Source organism: Prinia subflava, chromosome 27, assembly GCF_021018805.1.
Source record: "Prinia subflava isolate CZ2003 ecotype Zambia chromosome 27, Cam_Psub_1.2, whole genome shotgun sequence".
Lineage (NCBI taxonomy): Eukaryota > Metazoa > Chordata > Aves > Passeriformes > Cisticolidae > Prinia > Prinia subflava.
Genome location: NC_086273.1, coordinates 2920057 through 2933821, shown reverse-complemented (window position 1 = coordinate 2933821; position 13765 = coordinate 2920057). Strand labels below are relative to the sequence as shown.

Below are 13765 nucleotides of genomic sequence, written 5' to 3'. Positions count from 1 at the left end.
TGCGTCCTGTCTGCCTCTGCCTGGGCACACAGAGCCTTGGGCTGCTCCAGACTCCTGCTGGGGGATGTGTTGCACCACAGCCCTGCCCTGGCAGGGAAATTCCTTTCTCCTCATGTCCCTGTTCAATCCAAGTTCCAGCTGAGGGCTGGAGGAACGGAAAGAAGGGCACTACAACTTTCCATGTCCAGCCCAGCAGAGATGTGACAGCTCTTTTACCACAATCCCTCCTTGCCAGGGGCACAATGTTCTTTCTGTGCTGAGGCTTTTCTTTAGCAAAGGAAAACTCCTGTCTCAGGGTCACCTTTCCTGCTCAGCCAGACACCTCAAGTCCCTCAGCACAAGAGAATCCCAGAGTTCACATGGGGTGGCACAGGATGAGGAGATTTCCCCCTCAAGAGATGCTCCCATTCAAGTTTATATATACACATATCTCCAGTCCCTCAGTTTTGGTTTCCACCGGGAAATGCAAGTCCAGGAGCTCTGTTCATGCCCAGCCACAGCAGGTGACACAAGCACAGGGCACTGGCAGTGGGACATTTTCAGGGAGCGCCTTCAGTGAGCGCTGGGGGCTGGAACTCAGTGCAGAAAACACCCGGGGGCCTCCAAGGCACCAAGGCAAAAGGAACAAAGTTTCAGTTCTGGCCTTGCTGGGGAGGACCAAAATCTCTACTTTTCACCCCAAGGTTCCATTGCCAGGTGTTCAACAACCCCAAGAGGAGACCCCTGAGGGGCACTGAAATGAGCCCTCCCTGTGGTGCAGGAGGGTTTGGGGCAGAGGAGGGGCTGCAGGAGCTGGGACACGGCTGAGATGCAGCTGCCCCAGCGGTGCCTCCGGGCTGGCAGGGCCGTGGTCACTCAGGGTCAGTAGCCGGTCGGTTGTGTTGGCTGGACACGGGTGTGGACACTTCCCTTGGAGCGTCCCCAGGGATGGAATGTTGGGGCTGTCCCTGTTGTGTCACACAGACGGGAACGCTGGGGCTGCCCTGCTCCTGCCCCACCCAACAGCTCTGCCAGCGCCTGCAGGGGACACAAAGGCTGAGCCAAAGGGGGAGAATTGCAGAATGGGCTGAGCTGGGAGGGAGCCACGGGGATCATGGAGTCCAAGCCCTGGCCCTGTCCAGGACAGCCCAACAATCCCAGCCTGTGCATCCCTGGGAGCGGTGTCCAAAGGCTCCTGCAGCTCTGGCATCCCCGGGGCTGTGAGCATTCCCTGGGGAGCCTGGTCAGTGCCTGAGCCCCTGTGGGGGAAGAAGCTTTTGCTGCTCTCCAGCCCAGCCCTGCCCTGGCCCAGCCCCAGCCCTTCCCTCGGGTGCTGTCCCTGCTGCCCCGGGGCAGAGGTCGGAGCTGCCCCCGCGCTGCCCCTCGGGAGGAGCCGCAGCCCCCGGGGAGCTCTGAGCTGCATCTGCTCTGCTGCAGCTGAACAAACCCAGCGCCCTCAGAGCTCCAGGGAAAGGTCCTGCCCTGGCTCAGGGCTTGGCCAGTGCCACTGGGAGAAAATCAACTCCCAACTTTTGCCCTACAACAGGGAGGAGCAGCAATTCTTGGATCAGAGAGTGGGGTGGAATGGCGTGTCACTGGTTGGATGGCACGGCCTGGCACGTCCCAGCTTAGGGCACTCCCAGAGCCCCTTGGAGATGAGTGTCAGCTCCCACGGGGACAGCGCCGGCAGCCGTGGCTTCACCAAGTCCTGAGCGGTGCCGGTGGCCACGGTGCTGATGGAGGTGGAGGCCCTGCTGGGCATGGGGCCCCGTCAGCCCCCGATCTGTGGGGCAGGGGCTGCACCCCCTCCCCAGGGTCCCCTGGCAGGAGTGACCGCTGTCCTCACCTGAGGGTCCTGCTGGAGGCACAGCCCAGGAACAGCCCTGGCACCCCTGTGGTCATCTCTGAGATGTCAAGGACCAGGCAGGGCATGGACTGTGGAGGGAGGGGGCTGCAGAGGGGGCAGGGCCCCTAAAGGACCCCAGACCGCCTGGAACCCACTCACCTTCAATCCCACTGCCTCAGGGGTGCTGAAGGGTGCAGGATGCAGGGGGACCCAAACGTCCTCCCACCTCACTGCCTTGGGAGTGCCAGAGTGTCTGGAACCTGGTTGGGAGCAGTGATGGCTCCAGCAAGGAGAGGATCCTGTGCTTCTCTTCACCAGGGGTCCTGGCCATGAACTCTGGATTCCAGCTGTGGGTTTGGGGTCCTATAATTTTGTTCAAAAGGGGGTCCTGGCTCTGACCTATGGATCCCATTTGTGGTTTGGGATCCTGGCTGTGAGTCTGAGGTATCAGCTTTGTTCTTGAGGTCCTGGCTGTGAGCTCAGTGTTCCTTGCCCATCGTCACTGGTGGTCCCAGTCCCACTCTCAGTCCCAAAGGATCCTGCCCATGTGCCACCTTCTCTTCATCCTGGCCATGGAGGATCTGAGTTGCTTCTTTCCCCCCAGCCACTTCTGCAACATCAACAAGCCCTGCAGCCAGGTGGTGATATCCAGGATCAGGTACAGCCCCAGCCTGGCTCTGATGGCTGATTGGGGTTGTGCTCTCTTGGAGATGCAGCACTGAGACCCCTCTGCTGTCCCCATCAGGTTCTTCTTCCCCAGCTGGTGCAGACTGGGACAGTCCCACCATTTCCAGCTGCTGAATGACCAGGCCAGCCCTGTCTTGGACTACCACATCATTGATTACCCTTTTTCCCAGGTGAGCCCTGCCAGGCTGCCTCCTCCTTCTCCCCTTCCACCTCTTCCTCTCCCTCCTCCTCAATCTCTTCCCACCATTGCCTGTGGGACGTGGATCCTCTTCCCTGACTCACCTGCAGCTGATCATGGCCATCCCACAGGGGGCACGGGGACCCCAGATTGCCGAGATGGGCACTGCGTCACACCCCTGGGACAGCCTGACAGCCATCAGGACAGCTTGGAACCTGTCAGGGCAGCCTGGTACCCACAGGGACAGCCCAGGATCACTGGGGACAGCCTGGCAGCCACTGGACAGCCTGGCACCCAAGGGGACACTGGGACACCCACAGGGACAGCCCTGCATTGCTGAGACGGCCTGGCAGCCACTGCACAGCCTGACATCCCTGGGGACACCCCGCCACACACCTCTGCCTCCTGTCCCAGGCAGCTGCAAGGTGCTGGTGCTGGCTGTGGCACAGGTCTCACCTTGAGGGGACGTGGGTGGCAGTGGTGTCACCCCGGGGGTGTCCCCACAGAAGCTGCAGCACTTGTGGGACATCCCCAACATCACCGACTGTGGGAAATGGATTTGTAGAGAATTCTCAAAGCCTGACAGAGGGCTCACATAGTATGTATTTGTATGCAAACTTTGAGATAAAAAAATCATGACTTAGAAATCCCGTGGAAAAGGACAGATATTGTTGAGAGGGAAATCGAACTGGAAACAAGTTTAAAATGATGGCCTTGCAAATGAGACTAGATGTTTTGGAGAATTAGAACTATGAAAGGTGCATTGTAGTCGGACCCACGAGGGGTAATTTTAGATGATTGGCTTCAAGGCACTAGCAAAAATGTGTGACAAAAGCCATTAGGTCAAGAAATATTTGTATTGTATTGTAGTTAGGGAATAGTCGGCTTCGGATTGTGATGGTGTGAATTGTAAAATCTTTATTGTCTCACCCTTCACATGAGATTGAAAATGAAATAAAAGTTTTTGAAATGTCTCTCAGTTGCCCCATCTCTGGGTCAGAAAAGGGTATAATCTGACAAAATTGATGCCCCTTCGTAGGACAGATAATTCAACTAATTTGTCTGACGTGTGGGAAAGCCCCGAGGTAATTTTTAATAAAGTGTGGTTTAAACTGCTGTTGAAAGAAACGTGATCCTAGGACTATAACTCTTCCAAGAAGAGCAGTTGGATCTGTATCCTTGTCACTGGCTCTATTAGGATGGAGATCTGACAATATTTGCCTGTTGTTCAACATCAGGTAAGCCTCGGGGAGCAGGAAAGGACACCAGATGTCCAAAATGCCTAGAGATGTTTATAAAAACCTTAAAGATCTGGTCAAATCTAATTCTTATAATGTCTCAAAAACCGAGCTAAAAGACTTACTATTATATATTCAGAAGCAGTTTCCATCTGCGGATGAAGATTCGGTGTTATCACTGCCTCTCTGGGAATCATTAGGACTCAAACTTTACAATGCTTTTACCATAAACCAAGATCAAACAGCTGCCAAGCTGCTTCCAGCGTGTCATGCAATGATGGAGATCTTTACACATTCTACTAAGTCCTCTGCTTTCTCTGCCTTTTCCAAGGAGAAGTTTACTGGTTTGAAAGCAAAACCAGTGAGACTCCAAGTCAGAAATACAATTTAATAGAAAGAGAACAAACAAGAAAGATAAGAATAAAATAAAAATAAATTAAGATAAATGCAATAGTACAAAGGACCACTGACAGAGTCAGAATGCAAACCTAACACCCTGTTGGTCTGGGTGTTGGAAGCAGCCCACAGTAAGTCCTCCTGGAGTAACAGTTGTGGCTCTGTTTAAGTAGAGATGATCCTCAAGAAAGGGTCCAGTCATCCTCTGGGAAGCCAGTGGAAACAGGCTCTCTTGGTGTTAGGGATTGCTGGTTTTATCCTGGTGGAAAGGTTTTGGCTCCTCCCACTGGGTGGAGCACCTCACAATGGGATGAGGTGATGTTATCAGTCCTGTGAGAGGCCTTCAATGGCCCGTTCAGAGGTGATATCTTTCGGAGGAGGATGGGTGGAGGAAGAGATAAGGAGGCACTGCCTTATCTGCTGTTATCAGGTGTCCCATTAACAGAAGGCACCAGCCCTCTTTCCACCCCTAGAGTTACAAGACATAAGGAGCAATGTCTCCCAACCGACTTCAACAGATGAAAATAGAATACACATTTTTGGTTACATTTTTGAACCCAAGGCAAGAAGGAAGAATACCAGACACTGCAGTCTGTCAGTTTTTGCTGCCAGCCGCTGTCTCAGGAATGTAGGGGGTGAGGCTGACCAAGAGTCCCCCTTTGATCCTGGGCTTGTCAATACAGACCCCCGATCCCTGCGTTACCTGTACCTGCTTGAAACAGCAAGCGCTGAGGGAGGGGGGATTGGACCTTGCCAAAAGAATTGTGCCACCAGTCATTTACTTGGGGACACGAAACCAACCCGTTCAATGGCACACTGTCCTTCCCAGTGATCAGAGAATTCCCACAAACGGTAACACAACCTGGCCTGAGCTCCCCCAGTCCATCCCAGCTCAGCGCCTGCCAGGAGCCGCGGCTGTGGAAGCGACTCCGCCCCGCCTGGTGCGGGCCAGCGCGCTTGAGCCTGCACGGCCTGCTGAAGGTACCCAAATACCAACTGACACTGGGTACCAGCTGAAACTCTGTTAACATTTACCTTTCACTCTCAATAACCTCTGATGTGTGACTTTTAACAGGATTGCTAACTAGAAAGGCTCAAAGATGTCTGTGTGGGTGTGGGGTTTTCCTACACTTTGGTAGCAGCAGCACTGCGTGATTTACTTAAAATATTTGGCCAAGTTACAAACTTAACATTTTTTTGCTCGCATTCAAGGCTAACTTTTATCTGTGTTACTTGAGACTCAGCTGTAATAGGTACACGAAACCTTACTGCCAGCTTTTGCTTGCTTTTTATTGCACAGTTTTAATACAGCAATTTTACTGTGACTTTTTTGGTATACCTATTTAGAGATTCAAATGCATTTATTTTTCCTTTCCATGTTTAAACTGAAATTAGACTTGATATCAAAACAGTATAAGTATATTGGCAGGCCAGTAAATGATAGCTTTCTTTTTAGAACAATCTGCATTCTTGACTTTGTATCCACTTGCAAGCATAATATTTTTGTACACCACATTGGGATGTTTTTCTTAAAATGGATCTGACAGTGTTACTGGATGTGACACAGCTGTAATAGTGTTGGCTTTTGCTATAAGAATTCAAATTTTACATACTCAAAAATGTCTACAAAATTTAAGTTTTAAGCTCAAGAAACATCAGAGGGACCCCAAGCAGTCCTGAGATGAGCTTAGCAATTTCTACCACAACCACAATAAATGTCACATCGGTTCATTTCATACCTACAGGTTTAAATGAATCCCTTCCTTTTAAATGTCACTCATGTCACACAAATGCATTGTCACTCAGGATATTGTTATCATCTAAAGGTGAACTTTTTATTTTACCAGGAATCATTGACTCTGATTCTATGGGTGAAATAAAAATCATGATTTGGACTGAGGATCATGCCTTCCCTAACTGAAATGACTCCCTATACATCAGAAATGCAATCTGTCATGCTGGAGTTCTTGTCCCTTTCCTGCTCCAAGGTCAGGGCAAATAAAAACTCAGGAGGCGTTGTTTTTGAAATCTCACTCTGAAATTTATTATCGTTATCTATTACAAACTCACGAGATAGGAGTTCTCTCTAACAAGTTGAGAAAGTGAGCCCCTAAAATAGTGTCTACTCAAGGTTATTTAAGCCTTAATTATCCAATAACAAGTTGACATCTATGTTATTTATGTTTCTAATCTAATTATGATCACCCAAAACTTGCAATGCTGACCTCTTTCCCCCAGTAACAGAAAACCACCCAGATTCGTGAAGAAGAAGGAAGAAGAAGGTGCAAAAATAGACAACTAATGCATGCCCAAAGTTCTCCATCTTGGCTCCCACATATCACCATACACTAAAATCCCAAATCTACGTTTTTCACCCTGTGAGATCCCACAATACTATCCAAACCACATTCCCATGATCCAAGTACTGTCACTCATTTTTGGAAGCCTGTTTTAAGGTCTCAGGTCAAATACACTGCTTCCCTGGAGTTCTGTGCCTGTCAACACAGAGTCCAAAATTCTCAGCATCCGGAGTTCCTACACTGTCAGTGCTGACAGGAGCACTGAAAGGTTTAAGAGCACAAGCCGTCTTTGCATTTAATAGTTCAAACTTATTTCCTTAAACTGAGCTTTTTTACCCTGTGTCATAGACACAAGCAATGATTACATAGATGATTTGTTTATTGTAGCTTTTATCCAAATCCTCTAAACTAGAATTTTCTGAAGTTTAAAAATATTTGGCCCATGATAATTTCATGATAAGGGCAAACATGTTAACCATGACTTTACCTGTTTGCCTTTTGTTTCCAAATCTGATGGGACAATTTTCATTGTGAATTGTTTTCCCTAGAGACATATGTGACTGTATCCTATTAAGTAGACCTCTTTAGTGCTCCAAATCCTAATTCAAATAGGGCTTCATATCGAAACAGAATAGCTGCACAGATAGATATAATTGGTTTCTTGCTATTTTAGCATTAAATATTTGTATTCTATTACTTTTATTAAGCCAAGTTTAAATCTGTCATATTGACATTTGTAAAAACCCACAGTTTTACAGGGCAACTTGCCAAATTCTATATTGTTGTTCTAAAGTTTTAGTAAATTTATGCTTACATAAAATTTGTGGCTACTATGGGCTTTTACCAAAACCAAATTTTCTAAAATCATAAAACACTTTTTACACCATTTTTTTTCAACTGCTAGTCTGGTGCTTTTCTCCAGTTAGCATCTCTATCCGGAAAGAAACTTCAGAGAAAACGAGATTCTGTATAGTTACATTAATTTTTGTCCTAGATCTTATTTGTTTACTTTATACAAATGTGTTCTAACAGTTTGCTTTGTTTTAAGTATTCTATAGCTATTATTGTTGAGAGCCTTGTTTTAAAAATATCTTAAGAGACATCCCTCTAGTTTAGAGCCTGGGTCCTGGCCAAGCCCTGACTCTGCCTAGACCAGAGATTTACCAACAAGCCCAGGTGTTTCCTGTATCAAAACAATATTCAAGTCACTTTTGACTGGACATTTGGACCCTATCAGTATGACAGCTGGACTCAATTTTAAAATAACCTTGGAGAATAATGATCCAGAGAGGATTCATCCAATTCTTAACTGATTTAAGGTGAAGATTCAGCTGTTGCAAACCCTGGGTAACGGTACAATATTTTGGACAGACATTGATAATTATCTACTTTTAGATGTGTCATTAATTACGTGTATTATTTAACTTATCCTTACTTGTTGGGAAAGGTGAAAGTTTACCAAGAAAGTTTCACAGATATGTAGGTTTAGCAGAAGGCTCTTTGAATGTGGAACTTAAGAACAGAATAGAAATGAAAGCAAGTTTTGATATAGAAAGAATAAAGGATGTCTAACGTTAGAAACGCTGAGCCAGTTGTTACTGGACAACTAAGAAAGCAAAGGTTAAGTCGAGTTGGAAAGAGGTTTTATGGCTAGAGCAAAGGATATGTTGACCATAAACAAAGAAGATGTTTCTACCAAGCAGAAATAGGTCTCAGCAAAGCAAAAGATACTATAGACAAACAAAAACAGTGTTTTTACTAAGTAGAAACAAAGTCAAAGAATTTTCCACTGCAAGAAAACAGAAAAACAACTTGAGGTTTAAATTGTAACATACTAACTTGAGGTGATTGGATTGTGCTAACAATAATATGGTGTTGATTTTAGTTGTGATAGGCTATAGGTAAATGTAAAGGTTTTGTGTGTAATGCTGATTGGTTTCTATGTATTAAGATGCTCGGTAAAGAAAATTATATAATGCATTGTAACCAAAACTAAAGCGACTTCAGGCATGCCTATATGCTGTAGCCAGAACAGGCTGTGTGCCCACAGATAAGCCAGCAAAAAAACTGACTGGCCTTGCGGGACAGGGAACTTTGGCAGGAACTCAGGGAAAAAAAAGTGGGTGCATCCCCTTTGGAAACAAGATCAGGCAACTCAGGAAATGTTTAAGGATGTTGTTAGGTCATGCAAAAAGAAAATTAGAGAGGTGAAAGCTCAGTTAGGACGTGACCAGGCCGCTTCAGTGAAGGATAATAAAAACGTTTTCATCAATAAATGAATTGCAAAAGAATGGACAAGGAGAACCTCCATTCCTTATTGGGGAGATATGGTAACCAATGCTGAGTAAAAGGCTGAGGTACTTAACCCCTTCTTTGCCTCAATTTTCAACAATAAGACAGGTTGTCCCCAAGGCAAGTACTCTACTGAGCTGGTAGATGGGCACAGGGAGCAGAAGAGCCCCCCTGCAATCCAGCAGGAAGCAGCTGGGGACCTGCTGAGACACTCAGATGCTCACAGGTGTCTCTGGGACCAGATGGGATCCATGCTAGGGCCATGAGGGAGCTGCTGGATGAGCTCCCCAAGCTGCTCTCCATCATTTCTCCTCAGTCCTGGCTCAGCAGGGAGGGCCCAGAGGACTGGAGGTGCCAATGGGAGCCCATCCCCAAGAAGGACTGCAAGGAGGATGTGGGGAACTGCAGGCCTGTCAGCCTGCCCTGGGTGCCCAGCAAGGGGATGGAACAGATCCCCTTGAGAGCCATCCCAGGGCACCCCCAGGATGGCCCAGGGATCAGAGGCAGCCAGCGGGGATTGCAAGATCTGCACTGAGGATCTGCAGGAGGGGATTGAGTCCAGCATCAGCAAATTTGCAGGTGACACCAAGCTGGGTGTGAGTGTGGATGTGCTGGAGGGTAGGAGGGCTCTGCACAGGGCCCTGCACAGGCTGGATCCAGGGCCCAAATCCAACAGGCTGAGGCTGAACAAGACCAAGGGCCGGGTGCTGCACTTTGGCCACAACAAGCCCTGCAGTGCTCCAGGCTGGGGACAGAGTGGCTGGACAGTGGGCAGGCAGAAAGGGACGTGGGGCAGTGCTGGACAGCAGGCTGGACATGAGGCAGCAGTGTGGGCAGGTGGGCAAGAAGGCCAATGGCTCCTGGCCTGGATCAGGAATGGTGTGGGCAGCAGGAGCAGGGCAGGGATTCTTCCCCTGTGCTGGGCACTGGTGAGGCTGCACCTCGAGTGCTGTGTCCAGTTCTGGGCGCCCAATTTAGGAAGGACATGGAGGGGCTGGAGCGTGTCCAGAGAAGGGCAACAAGGCTGGTGAGGGGTGTGGAACACAAGTCCTGTGAGGAGTGGCTGAGGGAGCTGGGGTTGTTTATCCTGGAGAAGAGAAGGTTCAGGGGAGACAAGGTGGTGTCAGGGCACAGGTTGGACTTGATGATCTCCAAGGCCTTTTCCAACCTTGCTGATTCTGTGATTCTCTGAAACCCCCCTTGGGGCAGTTGCAGGATGAGCCCTGGGCCTCCTCTTGAGAAGGTGCAGCAGCCCAGGTCCCTCAGCTTCTCCTCACAGCCCCAAAGCCCATCCTGTCAGTCCTGCAGAGCCTCTGCAGCCCCTCCTCATTGCCCAGAGCAGGGAGCCCCACAGGCAGACACAGCAGGGCAGATGTGCCCCCCTGGCCTGTGGTGCCTCTGGCAAGGGAGCAGCAGGAGGCACTGCAGGAGCCTGCAGACAATTCCTGAAGCACTTGGAGGATGATCCTGCTCTCCAAGGGACATTCCCATGGTGTGATGCTGTTTGCCCCCAGCCTGCCCACGGCCAGCCTGGGGCTGCTGACGGGGCTTTTCTGTGCTGAGCATTGGCCTGGCCGTGTTGTGGAGAGAGCCTGGGCAAGGAGCCTGCAGCCCCCAGGCCCTGGCCTGAGGCGTCAGCGCTGCCCCAGCAGTGCCCATGGCCTGTCCCTGCTGCAGCCCCGGCACTGCCACCCCCAGCCCTGTGCCCGGCCCCGAGAGCACTCAGGCCCTACAGCAACAGCAGGGCCAGGAGGGCAGCGGGGCAGGGCCACGGCAGCAGCACTGGCAACACCAAGTGCTGCTGCTGCTGGGCACAGCTGCTGTGCCAGCACTGATCTGCCCCAGCTCTGCACACAGACATTGCTGCTGCAGCCACAGAGAAGGGAACAAAAGGGGATCTCCAGTGAAAACTCTGCTGGGAGGTCCTTTCATTCACTTAAAGCTTCTGTGAGCACAGCTCGTCATTGACACAGTCTAGGGTGAGAGAAAATGAGGGGAATTACAAGACAGTAAAGGTCACAAACAATGGCCTTGTTTTGGGAACATCATTGAAAACTAAAACAAAGGAAACCCCTGAAAACCAAACCAACAAGTGCTAGAAAGATGACTTTTATTAGAAGTGATTTCCAGAAACAGGCCAGCAGTTTAGTGTTAATTAAATGGTCCAGTTATCAGTGTCCACACTGCAGCCTTGAGCTCCTGGTTCCTCAGGCTGTAGATGAGGGGGTTCAGGGCTGGAGGCACCACCGAGTACAGAACTGACACTGACAGATCCAGGGATGGGGAGGAGATGGAGGGGGGCTTCAGGTAGGCAAATGTGCCAGTGCTGAGGAACAGGGAGACTACAGCCAGGTGAGGGAGGCAGGTGGAAAAGGCTTTGTGCCGTCCCTGCTCAGAGGGGATCCTCAGCACAGCCCTGAAGATCTGCACATAGGAGAAAACAAGGAACACAAAACAACCAAAATATAGAAAAGCACTTAGCACAAGAAGCCCAAGTTCTCTGAGGTAGGATTTGGAGCAGGAGAGCTTGAGGATGTGTGGGATTTCACAGAAGAACTGGCCCAGGGCATTGCCATGGCACAGGGGCAGGGAAAATGTATTGGCTGTGTGCAGCAGAGCATTGAGAAAGGCACTGGCCCAGGCAGCTGCTGCCATGTGGGCACAAGCTCTGCTGCCCAGGAGGGTCCCGTAGTGCAGGGGTTTGCAGATGGACACGTAGCGGTCGTAGCACATGATGGTCAGGAGGTAATACTCTGCTCCAGTGAAAAAGAAAAACAGAAAGAGCTGTGCAGCACATCCTGTGTAGGAGATGATCCTGGTGTCCCAGAGGGAATTGTGCATGGCTTTGGGCACAGTGGTGAGGATGGAGCCCAGGTCGCTGAGGGCCAGGTTGAGCAGGAAGAAGAACATGGGGCTGTGCAGGAGGTGGCCGCAGGCTACGGCGCTGATGATGAGGCCGTTGGCCAGGAGGGCAGCCAGGGAGATGGCCAGGAAGAGGCAGAAGTGCAGGAGCTGCAGCTGCCGCGTGTGTGCCAATGGCAGCAGGAGGAAGTGGCTGATGGAGCTGCTGTTGGACATTTGCTGTGTCTGAACACGGGAACCTGTTCAAGGAGAAAACGACAGTGAAGAGTTAGAGGAGATACCTGTAACCATAATCAAAGCTGTTTTCCATACACACTCTCCTGAAACACACAGACACCCTTTTGTGTTTAAGAGTTCTGCAGTTTGCTTTATAAGCTCCCACATGTCTTTCCTGGTAATCTTGGGTATCAGAAAGCCTCAGCATTTCTGCTGCCCCCAGGGAGAACAGAGAAAGTTCTGTGAGGCAAAGTGATGAGTGGAGAGTGAGGGAACATGGGAGGTCATTCTGATCTGTTTAGAAGTTCTCTGGGCTTTAGCCTTTTGCAGATGGAAGGTTATTACCTTACCATGTGTCCCCTAAAAAAATTACCTTCTGAAAGCCGATGGATCCACCACAGCCCAGCAACACATTTGTATCCAAGGACTCATGTTGCTCCTTCCAAGAACCTAAGAGCATTTCCAGTGTCAGAACACCTCTGCCTTTCTCTATGTGTCTTTCAGATAACACAAAGATGCTACAGGAAAGGTTCAAATCCTGGAGGGAAGCTCCCAGCTTGAAAGGAAATTTTTGGGAGACTTCCAAGTGTCCTAATGATGGCATTGGACTGATGGAGATGGAGCTCCTTCCCTGGCTGCACTGACAGCATTGCCCACAGGCAGGCACTGGGGACAGCATCACCCTGAGCCAGCTGTGCCCCCTCCCAGAGCCCCCCAGTGCCGGGCAGCTGCTCCCAGCCCTGTGCTCTGCAGAGGGAACTGGGCCCAGGGCTGCAGAGCTGCCCCACGGCTCTGCTGCAGCTCTGCCTGCACAGGAGGGGCTTCACACCTTGGACCCCAGCCCTGAGGGCAGAGGCTTGGCTGGGGGACAGGAGGGAGGGGGCTTGTTCAGAGGTAGGGGCTGCCCTGGAGGGGCTCCTATGGAGATCTCTAAACTCTCCCTGCCACAACATTTCTGGGTTTTGTTTTCTCTCACTGCCTGACCTTCTCTCTGCTTCCTGGAGATTTTCCCCTGGAAGTGTTTCCCTGTACCTGATCTCTCCCTGCCAGCACTCACAGACCCCAAATCTCTGTGCCCTTTCCTTGGCCCTACAGAATCCTGCCTGTTTGCAGGGCAGTGGCTGGGGGCAGGTTCTGTTTGGAGCTTGGAGAAAGGACAGGTCAGACTCACCCTGATGGCTCCAGCAAAGGTGACACTGGTGCTGTCCATGGACAGAGGAGTGGCTGAAAGCACTTTAGGAAACTCCTGCACAGCACTGGAGGTACAGTTCAGATGCCTTAAGAACTTTAAACATGAAGAAATCATGTATTATTTATCCCTCCAAATCCAAAGGAGTAAGAAAAAAAAAAAAAAAAAGACTCAGTAAAAATTATCTTTAAAAAATTATTGTCTTGGAAATATTCCTGGAGTGAGTGAAAGCCCTGAGCTTGTCCTCATGCTTGCAGCAGAGATAGTCTGAGTTGTACTTACAGAATCCAGAGTCAGTGGGATATTCCAACTGGAGGAGATCTCTGCAGGAGCTGCAGCTGCATTGTCCTGCAGCCAGAGGCTTCCAGTGTCAAGGGCTGCGAATGATTCTCCCCCAGTCACTTCTCAGCATTTTCCCAGCCCTGACTGATTGAAGCTCTCTGTGCCTCTGTGCTGTGCCCGGAGTGGCTGCAGGCAGTGCCTTCAGCCCTGCTGGGCTGGAAGAGGAGCTGCTCCTCAGGAGAAATGTCTTTTTAAAGCTCTTCTTGGTCTCCAGGAGCTGCCTCTGGGCCAGGAACTTGG

The 13765-nt window shown here is 50.0% G+C and overlaps 1 protein-coding gene across 1 annotated transcript; it reads right to left on the bottom strand.

Moving 5' to 3' along the window:
* Nucleotides 1-11067: 11067 nt before the first annotated feature.
* On the bottom strand, nt 11068-13265 carry LOC134562338 (olfactory receptor 14J1-like). The gene is made up of 2 exons (XM_063419716.1): nt 13166-13265; nt 11068-12017 (listed from the first exon to the last, which is right to left on the bottom strand). Exon 2 carries the CDS (start codon nt 11992-11994, stop codon nt 11068-11070), a length of 927 nt encoding a protein of 308 aa, XP_063275786.1. The 5' UTR covers nt 11995-12017; nt 13166-13265.
* Between the last annotated feature and the right edge of the window lie 500 nt (nt 13266-13765).